At 42.8% G+C, this 26,043-nt stretch overlaps 1 protein-coding gene across 2 annotated transcripts in view; it reads right to left on the bottom strand.

Annotated features, from left to right (window-relative positions):
• COG6 (component of oligomeric golgi complex 6) overlaps nucleotides 1-26,043 on the bottom strand; it is a 1,421,580-nt gene that overhangs the window by 694,582 nt on the left and 700,955 nt on the right. For both annotated transcript variants that reach the window (XM_044071656.1, XM_044071657.1), the window contains exon 11: nucleotides 14,252-14,316. In XM_044071656.1, the coding sequence (XP_043927591.1) occupies nucleotides 14,252-14,316 (65 nt within the window). The remainder of the gene's footprint in view (nucleotides 1-14,251; nucleotides 14,317-26,043) is intronic.

Below are 26,043 nucleotides of genomic sequence, written 5' to 3'. Positions count from 1 at the left end.
ATGGCTCTTTTTGCAAGCAACTTTGATATTTCTGACGCTGCTTGATCCCTTTGAGTGGGTGGAACATCTGGAAGGGATTTTTGATTGATTTGGAATGAAAAGGAATGGAATAGCCTTCGAAATGATGGACTGTACCCACTTATCTTGAGTTAGGGATCGCCAGGCTTCTGGGTACAGTGATAATCTTCCCCCGACTGCCTCCGAAGATGGACAGTCGGGCAACACCTCAGGGATGCTGGAAGGGCTTATCGGAAAAGGTTTCTCGATTGCCCTGATTCTGCGGACCCCTGCCTCTAGGCGCGTCTACCATTATTGTTCCCCTCTGCCTCTGGGGGAATCGACTCTGTCGTCAGGCAAAGTCCCTTGAGATTGTTTGGAACCACACTTTCCCACTTTTCTGGCCTTTGGGGTAAGGCCTAGAAGGAGTAGAAAACGGACTCCGGCGGCAGAGAGAGTTTTGCCATCCGTCTCGCACCTTATCAAAGTTTCTTTCACTTGAGGACCAAACAGGGATGATCCATCAAACGGGAATTAGTGAAAACGCCTTAAAGGGGTCCGAAAATTACATAGCCGCATCCAGGCATGCCGTAAGGCTACACCTGTACCTGCCGCTCTGCTCGCACCATCAGGCGCAAATGAAAGGAGGCGCATGGAGGAGTTAGCAAAAGAGTTTACGGTAGCCAGCTGAGAGTTCATCTTGTCCTGAAAACCCGCAGCTGTTGGATCCTTTAACATCTCACTCCCTTCCTTGATCAAGTCCCTTTGAAGACGAGTGAAATGACAGAGGTAGTTCAGTGACGCATTGAAAAGGTCGCTGAGGAAAACATCCGCTTCCCATACCTGTCCATAGACCTAGATTCCTTGTTAGGGGATGGACAGGTACTGAAGGATCAGCTAGTTCCTTCTTAGTGGCAGCAGCTACCACCATAGCATCCACAGAAACTCCCTTAGTCAGAAATTGCTTGTCTGCTGGTGCTGTAATGAACTTTGAAGGTCTCCTGGGGTGGGTCCACTGAGTCAGGAGCCGCCCAAGCCTTTTGCCACCACCTGCATAAGGGGTCAAAGGGGGACACCCAGGAGGTGGAAGGGCGAGCCGAACGCCTCAAGATACACAGATTCATCCTCCGAAGGGTTAAGGGCTGGCCAATTTCCCCTCTGTTTCAAGATCTCCAGAATGTCTGCAAAGGAGACATCTTCAGAAGGGGAATGGGGGGAGCCCTCAGAATCCTCTAAATCAGTGTCAGAGGTGACAGACTCAGGTGAGTCTATGTGCTTCCTCTTGCACTTTCTCTTCCTAGGGGGCTCTCCTGCCAATTCAGGAGAGGCCTCGGAAGAGGATGAGATCCCCACTGGGGATTCTTGAGGAGCTGGCTCTCTGCGGTCTGGGATGAGGGAGTGAGTAGACATTACCTGAGGCACCGAAGAGGGAGGGACGGACGGAGCAGACTGTGGAGTTGAACAGGGTTCCAACACACTCCGCATGACCTCGAAGCACCCCTGTCAGGCAAAGCCAGAGGTCCCCGCCCGAAGCTGAAACCTCCTCGGCACCGACAGTGATGGTTCCGAGGCCGATGTCGGAGCCGAACTCACCAGCGCCAGCACCGAGAGGGAGAGCGGGTCGGACAAGGGTCCGATGCCACTCACCCCTCAGAACCGACGAGGGAAGTCCGGCGCCGAGATTCTTCCAAGGAAGAAATCGAGCACGACGGAGCCGAAGACAACTGTATTGGCTCCGACGCTACCACAGTCTCGGGTCCGAAACACCCCGGCTCCGAACTCTAAGGAGTCGGAGGAGGAACATTTTGAGGAATAGGATTAAGCATCGACTGATGAGTCGGGCTCTGAAGCATTTGGGCCAGTGCCTCGGACTTAAGAAGTCGACTCACTACCCTCTGAAGGTCATGGTCAGACAGTCTCGATGACCTAGAGGAGTGAGATCTATGGCTCCGTTCAGACAGCAAGGGAGATGCTGGAGCCGAATGAACGGAGCCAAGGGACGGTGACCTAGACCTCTTCCTAGATGTCGGTTCCGATAATTTGATCGGAGCCGACTCAGAGATTTTAATACCTCGGCTCCAGCCGGAGCCGAGGGAACCACAGGAATAAGAGCTGAGATTCATCGGCTCCAGCCGGAGCCGATGTAGTAGCAGACTTCGACGCCTTAGGTGTCGACTCAGATGCTGGAGTCAAGACCTAGAAGCCTTAGAGGGTTTCCCGAGAAACAGTCGGGGACCCTCAGGTTTAAGCAAACCCCTTAAGATGAGCTTATTTTTCTTTCCTGCAGGACTCTAGGGATGAAGCCATGGCATACAGCACAAGAGTCCTGCAGGTGTAAAGGTCCCAGGCAGTACACAAGAAGTGTGACCGCCTGTCAGAGACATTTTCTGACAGCACGAGTCACACTTCTTGAAGCCTGAGACCTTCAATCCTTAGACATTTTAAGGAACAAGTGTAATCACACACACACACACACACACACACACTACACACTAAATAACACTAACTTAAACTAAATAAAATTAGATAGTTTAGTTTTATAAAAGTCCCTACAGAAAAAACACATACACTCCAACTACTGGGAATGGAGGCCGAAGGCCTAAGGGAAGAACATATAAGTTCTTGTGGAAAAAAGGTGAAGAACAAGGAGGAAGGGATAAAAATCCTTTAAAGTAAGGATACTGTAAGAAAAACTAATTTAAAGGGGTTTAGTAAACTATTAAACTGTTTTCAACTAACCTGAAGCCGGTTGAAGCAACACGTCTCGATAGCTGTAGCGGCAAACGAGATCTGAGGTATTACCGCCTAGCATTGTGGGATATAAGGGGAGCCTCGAGCCGGTGGAACCAACTCTCGAGCTTTTAGAGTGGCCGAGTCGGAGCCGAGGTCGGCTCCGAACCCATCCAGCAAGAATGAAGGCGAGATGGACAACTTAACATCTTTAGTTATGCCCTTGATACAAAGTCGTAGTTATGCCAAAACACAGCACTTTGCCAAAACACATGCAGTTGCCTTTCTTTAATTTTTGCTTAATGTGCCCTTTTTGCCCTTGTTTTTTATTTGTTTTGCTCGTTTAAGCCTTTTTCATGCCCAATGTACTTTTCTTGTGCTTGTTTTACTCTAAACATGCCCAGTTTCCTCTTAAACACTCTCATTTTGCTTTAAACATACTAGTATTGCTTTACTGTTAATCATTTTATCAAATACCTTTACTTTAAACATTTCTTTTAGTTAATGAGCTTTTTGTGCCTTCCACTTAAAAATGCGGTTTGTGCCCTTGTAATGCCCCTTTTTATCTTTCCTATCGAATAATCAGTTTGTGCTATTTCTCATTACATTTGATTCTTTTCTGGCTTTGTTTGTGCTCTTTTCTCTCAGTTTTTACCTTCACTGTCATCTCTGCACCTCATGGCCCTGAATATTATTCTCTTCGATCCTGGCTCTGACACCATGTCTCTCTCCTACCTAGGACACAATAGAAGAGTCTTTGTGCATTCTGTTCAAGCAGCTTTATTTTATACAAACACATCACTATAGAAGTTTAAACTTAAGCAACTTATATACAAACTAACAACTGCGATCTTGCATGTTCTCTCTCTCTCTGGCTGCTCTTTCAAAATGGCAGTAAGGATTACACATGCTGGGATTTATACATGCAAGTATAGCCAAGATACAGCACACACATCACTTGCATTCTGATCTACAATTATGTCCTAGCCAATTTCTCCTTTCTTTTCTTTTCTCTCAGCCAATTCCCTTCCACCAGACTGTCTCCAGTTTCTCTTTATCAGATTGTCTCCATGGTAGGGGGAGGGTGGCCTAATGGTTAAGGTGTTTACCTTACAAACACAAGGTACAGGGTTTGAGTCTCACAGGGGATAACTGGCTAGGCTTAAAATAGCTCAAAAGGGCAGTTAGCCTAGTACTAATCTATGAACCTATGAGACATTAAGATCAGCTGCAGAATTGAGACTTAGTATACATACATGTATTTGCTAGAAAAAAAAGCCTCATAATATTCAATACTCTTGTTCATTTACTTGCTCTCTCTTAAAACTAATCAAACTAAGGTCCTTGGATCAGTCATTTCCCCATGCAGGAATGAAAAAAGCACATTAATTTTAACTTTGTCATGCCTTTTTAACCCGGCTTCTTTTTTTATCATTGCATTGCCTATATTTCTCAAAACTATACAAGAAGAAAGAGAGAAGAGGGGAGAAAAAGAAAAACAACAACACCTGTTTACAACCCCCATTACACTTAAAATAGCATGCAAAGAAAACAATGCACCATAAATGCAGTATTATTAAGAAAAGAAAGTGTTTTCTTTAATTGTTAGCTTTCTCCCCTCTCTTTCCCTCCCCAAAGCATTTTTCCAAACATTAATGACATGAAGTAGGGCATATACTTTAGAGTCGCACACAAATCCAACAAATTTTGAAAAAGTCCAATATTCCCAGATTTTCTTACATTGCTGGTTTTATTACTGCTCTTCTCCATTGCCCAAATCTTGTCTCTGCTTCATTTCCAACAGACTCTCAATTCCTCTAGTCAACTCTCGCTTTCCCTTCCTTCTTTACACCATTTTCCATTGAAATACTGAAAAAGGTTTTATAGGTACAGTCTCTCTGTGGTCAAATTACTACAGGAACCCGAAGCAGAATCTCTGTTTCACAGCTCACATTTTGTTGGACAGACTTCTGTATTTTATCCTTAGCATGCAGTTCATCAAAAAATGCTTTTGTCCCTCCAGGGAAGAATACCTTGAAGACAGCTGGATACAGCGGTTTGAATCTCACACCTGCGTCTCAACATTCTTTTAATAGTAGAATGAATTTACTTCTCCTTTGCCTGGTGTACAATGAGTAATCATTCTCCACAAAGATTTTGTCTCTCACTTTTAGTATTTTGTCCTTCTGCCACACTTTTGTCGGACTCAACTCCTTCTGCTGATAGGATTGCATCCTTATTATTAAAGGTCTAGGTTGCTTTCTTATAGCTAGGTTTGGAGCATACACATGATGTGCCCTTTCAACTAACAACTCTTGCGGTGGAATACCAGTTCAGTTGCTTATTTATGTTTTCATAAATCTAATGCAATCTGTTACTTCCAGCTTCTCTGGTATAGCTGAAAATCTCAAGTTTTCCCTACATGCTCTGTCCTCTAATTCTATTATTTTGTGAAACATCTCTTCCTGAGCAGTCTCATATTCCGCTGCCCTTTCCTTCATTTTGACCTCCGACTTTTGCAGCTTTATCATCTCATCTGTATACCTGTTTAAAGCTTTTTCCATTTTTTCCAGCCTTTTGTTGTTTGTGTTGATATACTCTACCAGTGTTTTGTTTATTTTACCAGGTCTGTATGCAGTTGTCTTATATCTTCCTGTAGGTTATTGGAAGTCATGTCTGAAGGTTGCACTGCTTTTTGGTGAACAGCTAAGTGTTTCTTCCTCACATTTTGTAGCCAATTTGTTTTCCAGGTCTTCAGTATTTCTTTATTCCTGGCATCCAGGCAGTGCACTTACTAGCCAGTTATTGAAATGTACCCATAAACACAAGTCTACTGGCAGTCTCTGCTGAGTTTCTGTTTTTACATGGGAGAGCTAGAAACATGGTGTTACTCAGTGTGCAACCATCTTGGAAGTCTGGGAAACCACACATGTTGAAGCCAATAAGGGGCTATGAGGATGACTGTGACCTTCATAGCACATGTTTTCTGAAACTTTGGAATCAGGGGTGTCAGGAAACAGTATAAAGGAGTGCCAGGGGCAGAGGGTGCATTACAGCATCCCTGGGTGACTCCCCCTCTTGGGGAACTACAGAAAATAATTAATTACATTTGGTGTTATTGGGAGAGGTCGCAACAGGTTCAGCCCCAGCAGCTGAAACTGTGCCCTGTTACTAAAGGATTGAGGGAACACTCATAATGGAGCAAGATAGACTTGCACAACTAGTTCGCAAGGATATTGGATTCCCCTGGGATATGCCTTGCTATTAGAAAGCAGCAAGAACATATTGCCCACTGCCACACTCTCATGGTCTCTCTTCACAAGGGATAAGATCTAGTTCCTCTCTGTTTGCTGATGTACCAAACAACTGTCATGGTGTCTGTCTGAATAGATATCCTGAAAGGCCTGCAATAATAGGGGAATTGCTCTCATCTCCAATATACTGATCTGAAGACTGGTTTCTGTTTGAGACCATGTACCTTGGACTGTCTGTCCCAGATAATACCCCAGTTGGGAAGCATCTGTGGTCACTGCGGCTTGGAGGGAAGGAAGACTGAAATGAAGTCCTTGTACCACCACTGTATGTGAGCTCTGCAAATGTATGTTGGAATCACTAGAAAAGACAAGTGCTGCTTCCTGGCTGACCACTGAACCACCATAATCCAAGGAAGATCCTGGATGTAAATTCTGGCTAGTGGCACTAATGTGATGGAGGTTGCCATGGAGCCTAGAAGGCAAATAATTAGTCTCACTGATAGCTTCTGTTGAGATAAGACTTCTTGGGCTTGTGGATGAAGGTATACAATTATTTTTGAGGGTGTTTTACTACCTGAAGTCTTGTGACAAAAAGTGCTCCAATGAACTCTAGAGACCAAACTGGTTGTAGCTTGGACTTTTCTATATTCACTGTAATCCCCAGGTATGCGGGAGGCATGCAGTTCTTGTTTGAGAGAGTTTTGGAATTGAAGTCTTATGTCCAAATGTGCTCTGATGAACTCTAGAGGGAAGCTAAGGAATAATGAAAATGGACAATATAGATGGAACGTTATGGTGAATACATAACTACTATCTGATGTTGCCATTTTCATTTGCTCCTCAACAAATGGGACAGAGTACCCAGCTACAGTAACCTTGGGTGGCCCTCATGGAAGGATGTTCTGTAGCAAAGCAGAACCAAAGGCAGCACTGCTTCTGGAAATAATGTACAATTTGTAATGCAAAATAAAGGTATGAGTATTAGACCAATTGGCAGCTCCACAAATATCAACAGAGGCTCTAGCCCAAAAAGCTGCCGATGTAGACAGTGACTTGACTGAAAGTGCTTTTGGTTGTTTTGGCAAGGCGATATTTTTCAAGGAATAAATATAGGCAATACAATTTGTTATCCATTTAGCCAATGTAGTTTTAGAAACTGGTCTTCCCAATCTTTTACTTGTAGAAGAGACAAATAATTGATCAGTCTTTCCGAATTCCTTGGTCCTGTGCAGGTAAAAATGAAGTTGCCTATGTACATCAAGAAGACGAAGGGTACATTCACTTTTGTTTTAAATTTGGGGAAAAAAAATGGCAAATTGATGAACTGGTTGATATTGGTTACAGAGGCAATTTTTGGTAGGAAAGAAGGATTTATGAGTAAAGTAACCTTGTCCTTGTGGAATATCAAATATGGTGGTTTGGAAGACAATGCTTGGAGTTCAGATACTCATTTGGAAGACAATGCTTGGAGTTCTGATACTCGTCCTGCACAAGTAGCTACTAGAAAGGCAGTTTTCCAAGAAAGAAACTTGAGATCCACTTCAGCTGATGGCTCAAAGGGAGAGAATATTAAGGTTTGCAAAATCACTGTGAGGTCCCAAGATGGAGTAGGGTCCTTTATTGGAGGTCTAAGTAAGAAGGTACCCTTAAGAAAGGCCTTACATATTTTGGATAATGCTAAAAGAGAAGCATTATTCCTGAAATGATAGTTTGAGATGGCTGCTAACTGAACACTGATAGGGGAAAAACTTGCTCCAGTCTGGCAAATTGAGTCAAGGAAGTCTATAATAACTGGAAAGCACAGTGGTAAAGGGATCTAATTATCTCTGATGAGCCCAAAAGGAAAACCTTTCTACTTTTGTAAATTTTACTTGAAGGTTTATGAGAAGAGACTAGGATTTTTCAAGCTGGGGAGGAAAGCTTGGAATGTCTAGCCATCGTAGGAATTGGAGAAACCATACAGTCAATTTGACGTCTGCAATATCTGTGTGAACTTGCCCTGATGGGTGAGATAGGAGGTATGGACTGGGATCCAGCATCCAAGGAGGACATACTAAATGAGACCAAAGGAAGGGGAAGCACACTTATCTAGGGCAGAAGGGGGGCAATGAGGATTACTGTGCTCTTCAACCAAAGTACTTTCTGAAGAAACCTGAGACTTTAAGGCAAAGAGGATAAATAAAAATGAGACCTGAGGGCCAAACATGGACTGCAGCATCTCTTGGTGACTGTCCCTGACGTGGGATAAAGGCAAAGAATCTTGGACATTTGTTATTTAGGGGAGATGCAAACAGATTGCAGCAAGGTTGACCCCATTTGTGGAAGATCAAGTCTGCCACCAACTGGTTGAGAGACCACTCATGATGCATGAGGATGGTCCTGCTGAGTTTATCCACTAGAATGTTGGATTGCCCTGGTATGTGCATTGCTACAAGAAAGCGGTTGGATGAAATCACCCATTGCCATACCCTCATTGCTTCTCGACACAGGGGATAGGATATGGTTCCCCTGTTTGTTGATGTACCAGACTACTGACATATTGTCCATTTGTAGTGCAATAATCCTTAGAGGGAGAAAGCTCTGGAAGGCCTATAATGCTAGAAACAACCGCTGTCATCTCTAGGACATTGATAAGTAAATTGGTGTCTTGTTAGGATCATATGCCTTGTACAGTTCATCCCAAGTAATGCCACTCCCCATCCCAACTGGGAGAAATTCATGGTCAATGTGGCGCTGGGGGGAAGGAAGGATAAATGGACGACCTTGATCAGTCTCCTCACAGTAAATCCACGAAAGAAGAGACTTTCTGCAAACTTTAGATAATTTTATCAAGTGATTCAAGGGATAACGATGAAAGGACCATTAAATCGGCAGGGTCCACTCGAGAATTCTCATGTGTAAGCAAGCAGTGGGAATTAGAGTTATCATAGCAACCATCTACCTTAGAGCTGTGGGGATCAGTCTTGCAAGGGGAGTAGGAATGGAAAGAATCTGCTTGATGTGTGTTTTCAATGTAAGAATTCTGTTTTGAGGTAGAAGAGCTAGACAACTGACTGCGTCTAAGCGAACCCCTATAAAATCTGCAACATGAACTGGTTGAAGAAGATATTTGTGCATGTTGATGCTGATTCCCAGCGAGAGTGACAATTGAAGCAAATGACCTCTGGCTTTTACTAGTAGATGCCCGGTGGGTGCAGTAAGCAGTCAGCTGTCTAAACACAGGAACACTCTGAATCAGAGCAGTCTCAGGTGAACTTCAAATACTGCCATGCATTTGGTGAACACTCTAGGGGCTGTGGTGAGACCAAAGGGCAGGGCTCTGAACTGATAATGACTGGCTCCCAGCCAGCAGTGTAGATACCTTCTAGAGCACCTGTTCATTTTGATACGATAGTACGCCTTGAAGATAGATTGATTGAGTACATCCAGTTGTCCTTCTGAAGAAGGGGCAGAAAGGACTGAACCATGACCATCTGGAATTTGGAATTTTTTTTACAAACTCGTTCAAACTTAGATCCAAAATAGGTCTCAGGTCCCCCTGTCTTTTTTGGTACTAAAAAGAACCTTGAGTAAATTCTGGATCCTGTTTGGTCTGGTGGGACTTCTTGGACGACTCTTTGTCTAGCAACTTCGTAATCCATTGAGCTGGTAGCTCCCTCTGATGGATGGAACATCAGGGAAAATTTTTTTTGGTTTTACTGGAATTTGTAAAAAGGGAATGAAATATTCTCTAGATATGATCCTATGGACCCAAAGGTCATTTGTGATGCCTAGCCAGGCATTTTGGTGCAAGGATAATCACCGCCCCCAAATGCCTCCAGAGACAGACAGTTGGGCAATCTTTCAGGAACACTGGAAGGATCTGTCCGAGAAAGAATCTCGAGATACTTGATTTTGCAGACCCCCCTCTGCCCTGCGTAATTATTTCTTCCTCTGCCTTTGGGATTCCTGGAAAGGACCTTGAGACTTTTTGAACCAAATTTTCTTACCACTGCGTTGGTTCCTAGAGAAGGGTCTCTGTAGCGTATAAAAGCAAATTCCAATGGCAGACAATGTCTTTTCATCCTGTTCAATGCAGGAGACAGTCTCTTTCAATGCTGGCCCAAATAAGGATGATCCATCTAAAGCAGCACTGATGAATAATGCTTGAAGGTTTCCATGAAATCGTACAAGCGCATCCAGGCATGCCTCCTTATGGATATGCCTGAACCAGCTGTCCTCGAGATTTCTTCTGTGGCATACAAGATCAACCTCATGGACAGATTTGTAATCAATTGTAGGATGGACACTTCTGAAGAAAATGACTTCTGTTCTTCTGCAGACATGGACCCTGGAGCAGAATTAGAGAGTTCCTTTATCAAGTCCTTTGTAATCTGGTGAAATATGTAAGGTAGTTTAGCGATCTCAGGGTTAATGTTGCTGATGCATACATTTGCTTCCCAAACCTGGCTAAAGCCTTAGACTCTCTGTTAAGGGGGATGGACAATGATGCTTTGTTAGGCAAGCTCCTTTTTGGTGATTGCTGCAAAAATCATGGCATCTACAGAAATCCCTTTTGTCCAGTACTGTCTATCAGCAGGGACACAATATTTTGTCGGGGTGTTTTGGAACAGATTACATGGAGTCAATTTCCTTTTCTTTAAGCTCATCTGCAGGTGAGGTAACCCAAAATGTAGACAGTGATTTGGGAAGACCAACCACCTTTCTGGCTATGGACCTCTAAGATCCTTCAAATGAGACATCTTCAGATAGAGATCTAGGGGCCCCTTCGTCCTCATCAAAGTTGGTATCTTCTGTGAGGGATTCCTGTGGGGAATCCAGATGCCTCCTCTTGCATGACCTCGTCCTAGGGACCTCCTCAGTGGGATGTTCTAGGGAGGTATCGAAAGAGACGGGTAGTTCCCTGGTTGGAACTGCTTGGAAGCTCTTCTGGGCTGGCTGTCCCTGAGCTGCAGGTTGCGAAGGCTCAGACACAGGATCCAGAGAAGAAGTAAGGTATGGATCCAAAGAAGGGAGAGTCAACACTATTCTGGGCTGAGAGAAAACCCTCTCCACCACCTCAAGGCAGAGGGGCCCGGACAGGCTGAAGCCAATCCCACTGGAGCTCAGGCTTCCACAGCAGGCAACCCCTAAGCCCCCCACCTCCTGCTCTGAGGGAGGAGTCAGAGCCGAGCTCTGAGAGGAAGCAATGGCTCCAAAAACTTCTGATTCAATGTCGATGCTTCGGCCTCAAGAGGCATTGTGTTCGAAAAGTGTCAGAGTCAATTGGGTCAGGGAAGTAGATGGAGCTGAGGTTGCTATAACCTTCAGATTTGACTGTTTGACTCCCAGTGCTCTCAGATCCAAGGACTCTGAAACAGGTGATCAGATTGGAGAAGGAACAATTAAGGGCTGAAAGCATGGTTGGCAACTCACAGATCCCATGGGAGACAGAGCTGGTCCCCATCTGGATCTGTGTTCTGAGGAATTTCCTCATCATCCTATCCACCTCCACTTCGGAAAGACTATGGGAAGACGTAACAGAACAGGATGTGGAAGGTGACCTAGAGGACTTCTTAGGTGTTTCTTGCAAAAAGGGGGGCAACAGTCTCGGAGACACCGGCTCTGAAGAGAACCTGGGACCACGGGGCCGAGGAGAAGGAATAGTAGACTGTGCCAGATATAAGATTTCAGGTACCTTTTTGGGAGGTTCTACAGTAGGAGTAGATAAAGGAGACTGGGTAGGACAGTGCTTATGGTGCACCCTGGGCTCCTTCGATTTTTGGCAGGAGGTTTGAGCCCCTGAAGAAGTGTCTGAAAATGAAGCTGAAGCAGGAAGGAGGCTTTTCAGAATTAGTTGTTCCTCCTATCACTAACTGCTCTCGCACTGAAGGCTGTGCATATGGAAGAAGAGGTGTCTACATGTGCTGGGCCCAAACAATACATGCACTCCCTGTGGGCATCAGAATTGGGGATTGTATGCCCACAGGAAGTGCATTTTTAAATCCAGTAGGCATATCAGCCATACTGGAAAAACACCAAAGTCTGCAAAAAGAAAAAGAACGAAGGAGAGACTTTAGTTTTTGTTTGTTTTTTTTTAGAGAGATTCAGATAGATGGTAGTGTTGGACAGAAGAAACTACCAACAATGGTACTGCAGGAATACACCTAAAGGCATAGAAGGAAGAAGAAAAAGGAAGGGATTACCGACAATAGTAGTATAAAAAGTTTACCAAAAATTTGGTAGAGAGATTACAGAAGGTAAGGACGGTAAACTAAATACTAAATAGACAAAAGGCTGTCAAACAGGAAAAAGGAAATTTTCATGCACAACACTCTAAAGGAGATCGAGAAATTGCAATCCTGACCATCTTGAAGAGCAACAAATGAGATCTGGGGTATTGTAGTGTTCACGGGAATTATAGGTACGGGAGGAGCTCTAGACTCAGATCCTAGAATCTTTAGAAAGTGGTAGTGTCAGATCTGAGGACTAGATCCGAACCCATTCATTGAGGAATGAATGAAAATGACAACATTAGATTCTGTTGTATGTTACTGAAGACATCAGGAAGAAGAAAATGAAGATGAACTCTTGTCTTTCTTGATACTCTTGTTGAAGCTGTTGATGCTGATGACTGTGAATGAATGACATTCACCACTGACAGAAGTCTGTATGACAGACAGCCACTATGATCAGACTTGAGTAATCCAGAACAGCACAGGCAAACTGAATCAGACTGCAGCTATTTCTCAAGTCTTGGGAATACTTGAGAAAGGGTACAGAGAAAAAAACCCAGAAACTGGACATGATGACTTTAAACTTCTAACAGTCTTACAGCCTGCAAAGTTGAACAGCATTAGCTATTGGCCACTGCTCTCCAACCAGAGACACACTGCTCAAACACCGAAAGATAACATACATACACACACTCCCAATGGCTGAGACATGGTATAGTATTGCTTGGGGGATCTGCAGGCACTGAGATGATAAAAGTTGCTGTGCCAGACAACAGCTGCCAGCAGTCTGTTTATCTGCAGGTGTAAGAATCAGCTGAACTTGACAGCACAAAGTTAACTGACTTGCCACCCATGTAAAAGTTCAGACCATAGCAGGAACTAATTGATGTGGCAGCAATAATAAATGACATCTGCCTCAACTAATACACAAAACTGTACCTTTCTTGCTAGTTAGTACTAGAGAATCACCTGGTGATGGCATTCTATTATTCCTCTGAATCACGCTGAGATTAATCTACTTAACTAATTTCTGTATCATCACAAGGGAGAGATGAAAAGGAAATTCCCTCTACTGCCATTTTCACTTCCTTGATTTTGAGTTCTGCAGAGAAATTATGCAAAAGCACAGCACTTATGCTCTGTGATAACAGAGTAAAATGATGGAAAATAGGGGATTTGCTGATGTTTTGGCATGCACCCAGAGCAAACAGATAACTCAAGCATGTATTCCAATGTGACAACTGCCAACACTGAGAACACTTGCTTAAGGTTTCTTCAGATAGAATCACTGATAAGGTATAATCAGATGTTGGAAAACTAACCCAATGAAACACTATAATATACACTTCAAATCTGCTATAAGGAAACCCAAATACAGCTGTTACACAGGTACGGCAGCTTTGACCAGCATGCCCAGACATGCTCCTTTATTTTTTATTTACTTATCTATACTTTTCCAGACTGGCTTTGTCCCAATAAGCTAGTGGCATCTTTTCAGAGAATACTTGATATGGTATTTATATTACTAGGAGAAATTTGGCCAGGGCATTGGGGATTGACCCCTACTCTTTACTATAGGTGCTGTGGGATCTTTTCCATCCACCTGAGCTATCACCAACTCAAGCACATGGGAGCTCAGTTAAACTTCTCATCTAGAGGATGACGCATTAAAGAGTGCAGTACTTCCTAATTATGCACTGCAGTGTCAGCAATCCAATAACCTGGAATCGGAATAGAACCAACAACTTTCACAGCTTTCTGGCCTTACAGCACCAAAGACAAGCAGGCAACATGTTGCACCAATGATGCTGTCTTTACTTATGAACATGGTTGGTAAAGGCAGCACTAAACTGCTAAAGAATCTGTAGCTATTGACCAATAACTGTGGTACTTTTAGGATATGCTGCCCAAATACCTCAAGATAAGATCAAATGTTTTAAAAAAGTCTTTAGAAATTAAACATCTTCAACATAAACTGACTTCTTATTTTCAGTTATGTACAGCATAACTATATTTCAAAACTGAAAATGTTGCTCAAGATGAATTTTATCTTACCTTCAGTGGCCTGCAAACACCTTCTGTTATGTGACCAACCACTTCCTGTATGTTCTCTTCAACACCTGGAAAACAGTGCTACAGTCAATGGACATGCACAATACATAACTGCATTCATGTTTACATCAATAAGTTAAAAGTTCAAATGCCTGTTTACCATGACTAGATACTTCAGGTTCACAAATGAAGCTTACTTCCATTTGTTTTTCTGTTTTACTATCCAGGTATTCATGAAATAAAATAAGATTCTTACATAATGAACACCTACACACATTATATAACTTATAAAACAATGTTACAAATAGAAAAAATAGTTAAGCTTCTACACTAAACGATGTCTATCTAAATACTATTTCAGGCAGCCCTAAAAATATATTATGCAGGTCAAAAGTTAAAAACATTTTATCTGTACATATTGGCAGATCCACCAGAAGTATCCTAGGTTCATTACTGCACTTTGTGTCATCTAACAATAGGGATGGAACAACATTTTAACTTGTATTCCTGATAAAACCTGAGATAAAAATTTAATATTAAAAAAGTCAGAATGTACACTATGCAGGAAATCAATTACTAGTATTAGGGGCTTCTGATATGGTATGCACAGATCAACAGGTTAATTAGAGCTCTCCCAGTGTTAAAACTGAGATCAAGAAAAGGAAGCCAGAAAGGAAAACCAGTGTAAGTGGAATTCAGTTATTTGCTATCAGTTATACTGCGTGGATGCCACAAAGAAGAAATAAGGCAAAAGTTAACAGAAAATCATCCAGACAAAGAAAATAAAAACTCTGGGAACAATTCTGCAACTTTTCAGGAAAAAGCAATTCAAGTTCCAGCTTTGGTGCATGAGAGAGCTTCCAGTAATTTACAGGAAAAGAAATCTAATGTACTAAGAGGTGTTTAACATAAATCCAACACTGAAAGAACATACGACATCAAATAAAAGGCTGGAAAAAATACAAAATTTAACTAGCTATTCATATTAACTGATAAAAGTGCTACCATCTTAGGGTTAAATCAGGACTGGCCTTTGGTTAACTGATGCCCTAAGCAAAAGGTCTCCACAACCCCCCCCCCAAAAAACCGCTGTGTGCCCCCATCCTGGCATAGCTACACCATCCAGATTACTGAAAAAGCACCCCTGCAAGAGCGGCGCCCTCGGCAACCGCCTATAGTTGGCCTATGCCTAAGGCCGGCTATAGGTTAAATGAAAAAAAGGATGGCTGCGCAAGCAGTTTCTCAAGAAGAGCCATTTCAGAAATGGTAGAGTTAGAAGACAAAGCATGTAAAGAAAAACTGAAATTTTCTCAGAGAAACTGGAAGAAGCAGACTGCATTAATTTTATGAAAGTACATTCAAGTAACCAGACTGGTGTTCCATCACAGAATTTGTTTATTGAAAGGGACGATTGTGTATAAGCTCCAAATCTTGCCATAAGAAAGCAGCCGATACCTATATTAGTAAATATGCAGATATGACAGCAGAAAGAGTTGTACCTGCTAAAATTGTGACAAAAGGGTAAAGTACTAAAATGGGTTTCAACAGAGTATTTGTGGAAACTGATTATTCACTGTACACCAGTCAGAACAGAAGCAAGATTATCCATGCAATCAGGGAATGTCAAGAAGCAGGTGTAAAATTCAAGTTGCTGTATTCAGCTTTCATCAGAATACTTTTTCTTGGGGATCACAGACACTTTTATGATGAAGAACTGTTTAAGGAGGAAATAAAGTTTAGCCAACAAAGTCAGCCAGCAAGCAAAAGGGGGCTCTGCTGCTCATTCCAGTGACAATTACAAGCACATACAGACACTTTTCCAGGGAAACCTTTTCCATTTTTCCAAAGGAAAATGCTTGAGTGACGAACCCCCTACACCCAACACATACACAGGCGAGGACTAGACAAACCAGGATGGACAGTTTGGCTTAAAGTAAACTTGGATACCACTTTAGGCATAAAAGAATGATTAACTCTCAAAGAAAACCTGTCCCTATGGAAAATGAGATAGGGCTGACTCACCTTAAGAGATTGCTACCCAGATACCCTTCTTGCAAAAGTCAGATCAATGGGTAAAATTGTTTTCCATGTTAAAAACCTATGGACAGCCAAATTAGCTGGTTCAAATGGAGCAAGTGTCTGAAACACAAAATTGAGTTCCTAAGGAGGGGCAACCTGTTTTCTTGGGATTTCTCTTATGTAAAACTTCTTTCAAGAACATTTTGACATGAGGCTGCATCGAAAGAGGAGGAGCCATGGGCAGACATGCTAAAATGCCTGATAAATTAACCCTGACACAGGAATACGAAAGGCCATAGGATAGCAACTCACACAAACATTGCAGAACTGGAGAACAACTGCACCCGAATAGGTGCTGGTTATGTTGCTGGCACCAACTAGACAACCTTTTCCATTTGATAATGTATGATTTTCTAGTCTCAGGTTTTCCTGCCTCCATTAGTACATACTACAAGTCCCCAGTACATAGATGCCTAAAAGGAATTCAACCCCTATCATCCAGGCAGTCAGCTGAAGCTGACTTGCATCAAGGTGCATCAAATACCCCTGTTCTTGTGTGAGTAGATCCAGTCTGTGAGGAAGCTTGTGAGAATTGCCCCTAGCCATTTCCAAAAGAAGGGAGAACCATGGTTGCCTTGGCCAGAAGGCAGTCACCACAATAATTTGGGGGATTACTTCTGAATCTTCAGAAGTACCCTGGATATTATTGGAAAGGATGGGAAAGCAAACAGAAACATTCCTGTCCCAAGGAAAAGAAAAGGCATCTGTATTCCAGGCCTTCTTGTATGAAATACTGAAACAGAATCTTGCCAGCTGATTGTTCAGAGAGCAGGCAAAGAGGACCACATGAGGAACTCCCAACAGATGGATCAAATCTTGGAATAGCCTCATGATCTAGTTTCTAATCCTAACAACCTGCCCTCATCTTGTTCAGACTGTCTGCCACACAATTTTACACTGACAGAATGCAGGATGCCTGTAGAGTGAGACTGTGTTGTGAAACTATATCCCTAGCTAACATGGCTAGTCTGCAAAGTGGATGCAACCTGGTTCTACCTTGCTTACTAATGTACCACATGACTGTGGTATTGTCTGTAACCACTTGAAGAGGTCTCAAGGACAAAATATGGTTCCAGAAAATTCAGTGCCTTAGTCATGGCAAGCATGTCCTTGATGTTAATATGCTTGCATCTGTCCTTGGTGTCCCATACCCAATGTGTTTTTATTCCTTTTGAAATATCTCCCCAAGCAAAGTCAGAAGCACCTATTGTGACTTACTGCTTGGGAGCAGTGATGGAGAGAGGAGACATGGATTTTAGGACATCTGTCACCTTTCTGTTCTGACAAACCCCAGCAGTAGAATTTGAAAAGATAAAGGGTGTTGATGCAGGGACCAAAGAGATTTCAGATACCACTCATACCACTGTATCTTTCTTATGCGGAGTCTTGCCAGAGGTATCATGAAAATCACAGATGCCATGACACCCAAAATTCTAAGGGATTCCTTTGCAGTGGCTGAAGTCTGACTGGAAAACCTTAGAAATAGATCTAGCTAAAGATCTAATTTTTCCTGTGGAAGAAAAGCTCTTTGAAAAAAGTGCGCTAGCCGATTAACAGCATTTATAGCATTTACTGTCTGTAAAAAAACAAAAAACAAAAAACAAAACAATCTCTTGTTTTCCCGCCTTACTGAACTAGAGTAGTCCAGTTTCAGAGTTGCTGATCCCTGGGCTTTGTTTTTAGTTCCTGTTACTGATCCATTGCCTTATTAGGAAGGAGGGAAGTTTCTTTGCTTACCAGTGGGAGTGGGAAGCACTGAGCAGCCTTTTTGTCCGATTTGGTGAAGTTTCAGCCAGAAACTAGTAGTCCATTGGTCGTTTTGGGCCAATTCCTAGCTCCTTTCAGCCCCCTGCTATAAAACACGCTAAACGCATTTTCCAGCTTGTACCAACTCAGCACAGATCCTCGTGGTGGCCTGCAGAGTGATCCAAGCAGCAGAGAGCTAAAAGAGTGACTTTCTACCAGATATAAGTATTTTTTTGTGGCTTTCCCACTGTTATTAAGCTAGCGACTGCATTTCGCCTGTTTTACTGCTACTTTAAGTGATTTCTGCATTTTACACTGTTTATTGCACTTTAAGTTACTAATTGTTGCAAATTGTTTCTGTAGGCTACACACTAAAGTCGCTAGCCGATTTACAGCATTTACTGTCTGTTTTTTCCTTGTCTCAGTAAAAAACAAAAAATCTCTTGTTTTCCGCCTTACTGAACTAGAGTAGTCCAGTTTCAGAGTTTCTGATCCCTGGGCTTTGTTTTTAGTTCCTGTTACTGATCCATTGCCTTATTAGGAAGGAGGGAAGTTTCTTTGCTTACCAGTGGGAGTGGGAAGCACTGAGCGGCCTTTTGTCCGATTTGGTGAAGTTTCAGCCAGAAACTAGTAGTCCATTGGTCGCTTTGGGCCAATTCCTAGCTCCTTCAGCCCCTGCTATAAAACACGCTAAGCGGCGTTAGCTGAGTTGCCACTGTTGCACACAAGAACAGCGACGGTTAAACAAGGTTAAACTATTCGGGCCATCTAAATTCCACTCTTCAAATTTTCCCTTAGAACTACCTTCCTCGAGCTGTACTGCTGATCTAACCAGCATATCCTATAACTGAAAAGTTCATCTCTACTTGATTCCCAAGTAGACTATTCTCTATCTGTAAAGCCTAGCACTTACTCCTACAGTACTTGCACCTTGATAAAGCACTCTTATTATAGATAGTACCCCCCACCAGCCTAAAACCCACTTCCCCCGGAGTCCTTTGAAAGTCTCTTTATCCACTACTTCTAGTATGTCGAGGGATCAGTTGCTAGTGTCCTCTCCAGCTCAACTGGTGAACCTGGGAATATTGAGGCAATGTTACAATTGCCTCATGTACACAGACAATCCTCTCCTTCTCCAACAAAACACAAATACATGCGAGAGATGCAACTATACGGCCAAACTGGAGGCTGAACTCTCTCAACATAGGACTGGCAAGACCAGACAGGAGAAGAAGGTAACCACACACAATACATACCCAGTCACACATGGTACCATCACAACTTCAAATCATACACATACTCACACAAAGACATACTCGGAGGCTCTGATCAAAAATTTACCAAAACAGCAGAGGCCACCAAAGCAGACACCCAAACAACTACCACCTCACGACCCAACACATGCAACACATAGACCACACAGTCAGAGTGTCAGACAGTCACAGCCCTTATGGCCAAACAAAATACCAGACACACTTGTCATTGGTGATTCCATAGTCAGACACACTGACGTCCCGCTCACCAGACTGAGTAAGGAGAAGGTCACAGTAAGCTGCCTGTCGGGCGCTAGAATCCGCCACATAACGCAAGCACTCAGGTCTCTCAACAGCAGGTACAAGTACGACTCAGTCATTGTCCACGCTGGTGTCAACGACCTGAGACGTACCTCCTTGGACTACATGAAAAGGGACATCGAGGAGCTCTCTGATTATGTAGCCCAGGCAGGTATGACCCTGACCTTGAGCAGTATCCTACCTTCACCTAGAATGATGCCACAATACAGTGATAAGATGATCAGCTTTAATAATTGGCTTAAATTCTCGTGTCATTCAAAGGGGATCCAATGTCTGTCTGCCTGGGATGACATGCTGGACAAGCCATGCTGCTTTGCAAGGGATGGCTTGCACCTGTCACCCCTGGGCTTCCGGATATTGGCAAAGGCTCTTGCCACCCCCATAGTGCCTTTTTTAGGCAAGGCTCAAATTCTAAACCTACCACCCTAGAACACCAAAAGGAAAAAACTAAGGGTAATGCTGCTCAATGCCAGAAGTCTCAATCTCAAGATGCACTTTTCGAGGCCCTTCTCAATATGGAGAACATCGATGTCTGTGCTGTGACAGAAACCTGGTTCAAGGCTCCTGAGAGCACCCCAGCACTAACAGGTTTCACCTCATATCATGCGTTCGGCCCCAAAATCCGGACAACACCAAGAAAGGAGGGTGTCCATATTCATAAAGGACACCCACACCTCAAGGTTGGTGGCAACGCCGCGATGCATCGGAGACCATCCAGGTGCAATTAACCATAGGCAAGACTGCTCTGCAATTTGAAGCATGTTACAGGCCACCCTCTCAAACTCAGGAACCTCACATGGCCTTCCTGAAAACATTGGAGGGGATAAATGTATCTCCAAACACCATCATACTAGGTGACTTCAACTACCCTAATATAGACTGGGAACACTACTCAAGCCCGAACACTCTAACCCAAAGATTCCTGGAGTTCATAAACTCAAATGCCATGGAACAACTAGTCACCATCCCCACAAGAGGAGAAAACATACTTGATCTCATCATCACGAACATGGGATCAAAATGTTCAACACCGGAAGTATACCCCTCACTGGTGAGATCAGATCATAAACTAATCTCGCTGGAGGTCCTCATCCCGCCCCCACCTGAAACAATAAAGACCACAGTGAAAAACTTCTCAAAGCCGATTTCACACTTCTAAAACTAGTGTGGTCTCCTTTAAGGCCCTGAGCCAGTGGTAAACATTACTCAAACCGCTGAATCACTTACAAATGCCTTCTACCAGCACCTACAGGACTGCATGGATTAGGCAATCCCAAACAAAACTAAGACTCTCTGTACCAAAGGCAAGCGTCCAGTCTGGTGGACCCCAGCCATAAACAAGCTCTACAACAAAGGAGGAAGCTACTACAAGATAGAGCAAAATCCTTGAAAGGTAAGACACCTTTGATCATTATAAGTAAAAACTAAGAGCTCTCATAAAATCATCCAAGGCAAATTTTGAGAGAAAAATCGCCAAGGACTCTAAAGACAATCATAAGGCCTTCTTTAGCTATGTTAGAAACCTAGGAGGAAACTCCCAGATATGCTCAGAATTAGTTCAAAATGATGTGAAAATTACTGAACCTACACACATTGCCAACATACTGGCTGACAGGTTCAGTGCAAACTCCCCCCCCCCAAAAGGAGAGATATCTATTCCAGAGGATTGTAGCCCCCCAAACATCTCCAACGCCCAGGTGAGAACTGCCCTCACTAAGGCAAAAAACACAGCATCCATGGGACCGGATGGTGTCCCCGGCTGTGTGCTTCACGAACTCAACGAGGAATTAAACCCACAGTTAGGACAGCTGTTTAATCTTAGCCTCACCTCAGGATACGTACCCAAGGAGTGGCGCACGCGACTGTGGTCCCACTTCATAAGGCGGTGCCCCCACAGACCCTGGAAATTACCCGCCCATTAGCTTGACAAGCCTTATCTGCAAAGCCATGGAGAGGATCATAATGGAACTCATAAATAAAGACATAGGGAGCTTGCAGACTTTGGATCCAACCCAGTTTGGCTTTGTCAAAGGCAGATCCTGCCTCTTAAACTTGGTTGACTTTTTGAGACAGTCACCAAGGCCATTGATGAGGAAAGGCAGTCCATACAGCCTACCTCAACCTGGCAAAGGCCTTGACACAATACCCCACTCAGGTATCATCGAAAAACTCATCAGCTTGAATGTAAACCCATACATCACAAGATGGGTTGCAAACTGGCTAAGTGACAGAACCCACAGGGTCAGAGTTGCTGGAGCCATGTCAGACTCAAAGCCTGTCACAAGTGGTGTCCCACAGGGCTCAGTCCTGGGTCTACTCTTGTTCGGCATCTACTTTTCTGAAGTACAAGCAAACACAGGAGGGTTATGGCTGACAAAGTTTGCAGATGACACCAAACTGCGCCATAGTCAAAAACACATCTGACACAGATATCCTCCAGAAGGGCCTCACAGAAATGGATAACTGGTGCCAGAGCCATGGCCTGAAGTTAAGCGCCAAAAATGCATAGTCATACCCTTTAGGAAAAACAAGGTTACCCCTAGCTACCATATAGGTGGCAATCCACTGAGCACAGAAAAAGTCATCAGGGATCTGGGGACCCAGGTTGACAGTAGCCTTTCGTTTGACACTCATGTTGCTAAAGTAGTTAGGAAAACCTTCTATATCGCCCACCTGATCATGAAGGGATTCACATCTAGATCAAGGGAGGTCATCGTCCCCCTGTACTCATCACTCATTAGACCTATGATTGAGTACAATGCCCCGTTCGGAATGTATCTGACCAGACACCTGCTGCAGCTTGAAAGGCCCAAAAGTTCCTCAACAAAAGGATAAAGGGTCTCAAAAATATGTCTTACGCTGCTCGACTGAAAGAACTCCAGCTCTATTCACAGTCTCATACCGCTTGCTCAGAGGTGACCTGTGCCTGACATATAAGGCCATGTCAGACCCAGATTTGATGAATATGCTTCACCTCAAAAAATCTAGATCCTCAGAACCACAAGGCGGAGACTTAAACCTTGACACGGTTATAAATAGAACGTGCTGGAGGGACAGATTCATCACCCAGAGACTCCCTATGCTGTGGAACAAAATCCCGGTACATGTGAGGCAGAGCACCTCGCTGGCCTTGTTCAAGAGGAATCTTGACCAATGGATGGGAGATCGCAGATATACCCCAGGGATTACTTCAGTGTCACTGCTTGACAGAGGCACAGCAAAATGATAGGCATAGTTTTTATTCAAACTAAAGGGGTGGCAAAAGCCACATAACTATGGGCTAGGCTTGTAAATGCCCTTGGGCAGATAGCCTAGTATGAACCTATGAACCTATGAACAGAGGTGTCTAGCTGACATCCTAGGAACACAATCCTGTGTAGAGGAGTCAATAAAGACTTCTGAATGTTCTCTTGGAAACTAAAGCTAAAGCTATAGCAGGTAGGTCAGATTTGGGAAAAGTGTATAACCATTTAAAAGACTGAGGAACTCTATACTTCCTATCTGCCTTTTAGGGGCAGCTAGTTGACGATCTGGAAAACTGAGGCAGTAACACACACATCATTTAAGGCAGACAGAACAGGGGGAATGGGTGTAGGTTCTGTAAAATCCGTCTGGTTACCTAAAAAATCAGACAGGATGTATTACATTCCTCACTTTTCCCAAACCTGATCCATCAGCTATAGCTTTAGTTGGTTCCACTGCTGATATACACAATTAATTCCAATCATACGCTTTCTAATAAGGATGCAATATTATTGACAGGTAAGGGTAAAAGGTGTACACATCTGCAAATTTGATTTTCAGTTTTGAATTGTTACGCTCATATGTTAAAAGTTTGTTCTGACACACTCAAAATTTTCTGAGGGACTAAGTTTCTCAGTATTCGCCCACTAAAAACACTGGGACATACTCAGATTCAGAATCGTAAATCTCTTTAAGAAAAGAGGAATCGCTCCTTCTTTTACCAAAAACACTTTACAAGAAAGATTAATAACCTGAATTAAACCCTGAGCCAGACCAAGTAAACTACTCCTATCCAAAGAAAATTGAGGAGATATAGCTACATGCTTGGTTTTCAGTTTCTTTTTGACATGAAAAAATGGGACCAACTGTGTTACTAATGGCAGCAGCAGACCCCCCAGTGATGGGTAAAGCATTTTGAAAAAGAGAACAAACTTCTCTCTCCCAGGACTGACAGTGTCTCTCCCTTTTCCACTAAGGGACCCCAGCAGCTGCACAGGACATGGCTAAACCCCAGTCCATAATTGCTGTAGGTACTACACCAGAAAGACCCAAGGCAAAAGAAGAGTGGTCTGAAGTACAACAAATGGCCACAGCAGAATCACCCACCTGCAGACGATGGAAATTGTTAGCCTGCAGTGGCGGCAAAGGTTGTTTGTTTAATTGTTTCTTTTTTGGCTGGAAGGAGGACCAATTGTGGGAGAAGTAGTCTTTTCCATGGTCAAGCCAAAAATGGTGCCTCCTTCCCATAGCAGATAAGCAGCAATTGTCAGTTAACACTACCAGTCCACAAAAGTTACTTTTTTGACAAAAAAACACACACATTAAAAAGCACTTTAAAACACTATGCCAGCCACACAAGAGTAAAACGGACTTAATTTCTACAGAGAAAAAATGTTTTCAGCTACTTTATACCACTTTTAAACTGGCTGAAAAAAAAGAGTGCACCATTTAAAAGTATGTTACAGTCTCAAGACAGTCCATTAAAACACAACATTACTAACTTTAAAACAACCTTCCCAAAGAAGAAAGGAATAAAACATCAACAAAATTATGAAAGTAGAAGCCCCCCCCCCACAAAGGAACATATCTGCCCTGCACAAGCTCACTGCAGATCCTCAAAAGCTTCAGAAGAATGTACACTTCGGTGGCAGTAAATCTCTGAAGGGCTTTGTGCCCAAACTTGTCTTTTAGTCAGCTCAGCTCAAGTTGCCTACTATTTTGGGTGCATGGAAGGTGCCCTGAAGCTTTGCAAGCTAGTTGCTGTTATACATTTGGCAGGATATAACCCATACAGCTAAGGTTATATCTTGCCAATAAGGTTACAACAGTGATCAATATGATGAACATTAGATGTGAAGGGAATACATTTTCTTGTAAGCAGCACTTTGTAAAAAGTCAGAATACAAAAGCAAGAATGATAAACTCCAAATATACTCTAAAACGTTTGAGCTTTCTTGATATCACAAAGTACAGGCATTTCACATGCACTAACTGTTCTGCAAGATTATCTGCTTTAAAGTATATACCAATAAGCTGAAATGATCCTACATAATCAATCAAGTCATGTATGCCTGAACTTACAGTTGTACTTATGAACATGTAGTCATTTAATAGATATCTATTATATGAATGCTTATACTTGTATTTAATTTAACATGGTGCTGATAATTGTATATACTTTACATAAATCTCTCTTAAAGATAGATACAATTATTATTGTATATTTACACTTTGAATAGAGGTTTGATTGAGGAGAAATGTACTAAAGAGTGCAAGTTTTTTAAAATGCAAAGAAATGAAGAGAATCTCAGCATTTATTGTTTGGTTTTGGATGACACAGAAAGGACATGAAAGGTTGCAATTACAATTATTTTCCTAAAAAGTCACCATGAATGTTATATGAAATATTAATGCAAGTGTTTCAATTTGTTGGTAGGGGACCTAATTATGAAAGAACTGATATGTGGGAGGCTAATCCGAAATGTCTTTGGCAAAACTGTCTGAAAAACATTTAATGTAACATTATACTAATTAAAAACTTCTGCTCATTTTTTCCCCCACTTGCAAATCCTCCTCACCATTCTTTACTATAAGTTCCAACAATGGCACAATTATATCCCCAGATACTCACACAAAACTCCGAAGCGTCACAGTCGACAACACCCTAAAATAGGATAACCATGTCAATCAAACCATCAAATCTGTCAACAAAAAAACTGGGCTCCCTATACAGGATCAAACCTTTCCTCACTCCTTTTGCAAGAACTACTATCGCTCAGTCCCACCCATTATCTACCCTCCTCTATGCCCCCCCCCCCTTCACCAAACTGAATCAAGCCACCCTTACCAAACGTGCTAGATGTTACAACCATATTGCTAGATTTTCTACAGGTACTACCTCTAGGACCCACCATTGTATCAACCTAACTCAACTAGGATGGCTTGAATGGCCCAGTCTTCTCTGATACAACCAACTGATAATAACCCACAAAATTCTATACCAACCTGAAAAAACACCAGCACTAAAGAAGATCATCAAACCATACAGCAACCTGAGGTCACTACGCTCTGCTGGCAAACTGCGGGTAAAAACAACTAAGAGCATAAATGTGGCTGGGGGCTCTCTATTCGCCAACTCAATAGGCAAAACTT

Source organism: Protopterus annectens, chromosome 5.part0, assembly GCF_019279795.1.
Source record: "Protopterus annectens isolate FY-2018-M chromosome 5.part0, PAN1.0, whole genome shotgun sequence".
Taxonomy (NCBI): Eukaryota; Metazoa; Chordata; order Ceratodontiformes; family Protopteridae; genus Protopterus; species Protopterus annectens.
The sequence above is the reverse complement of the archived record's forward strand: the minus strand, read 5'-3'. Positions and strand labels throughout refer to the sequence as shown.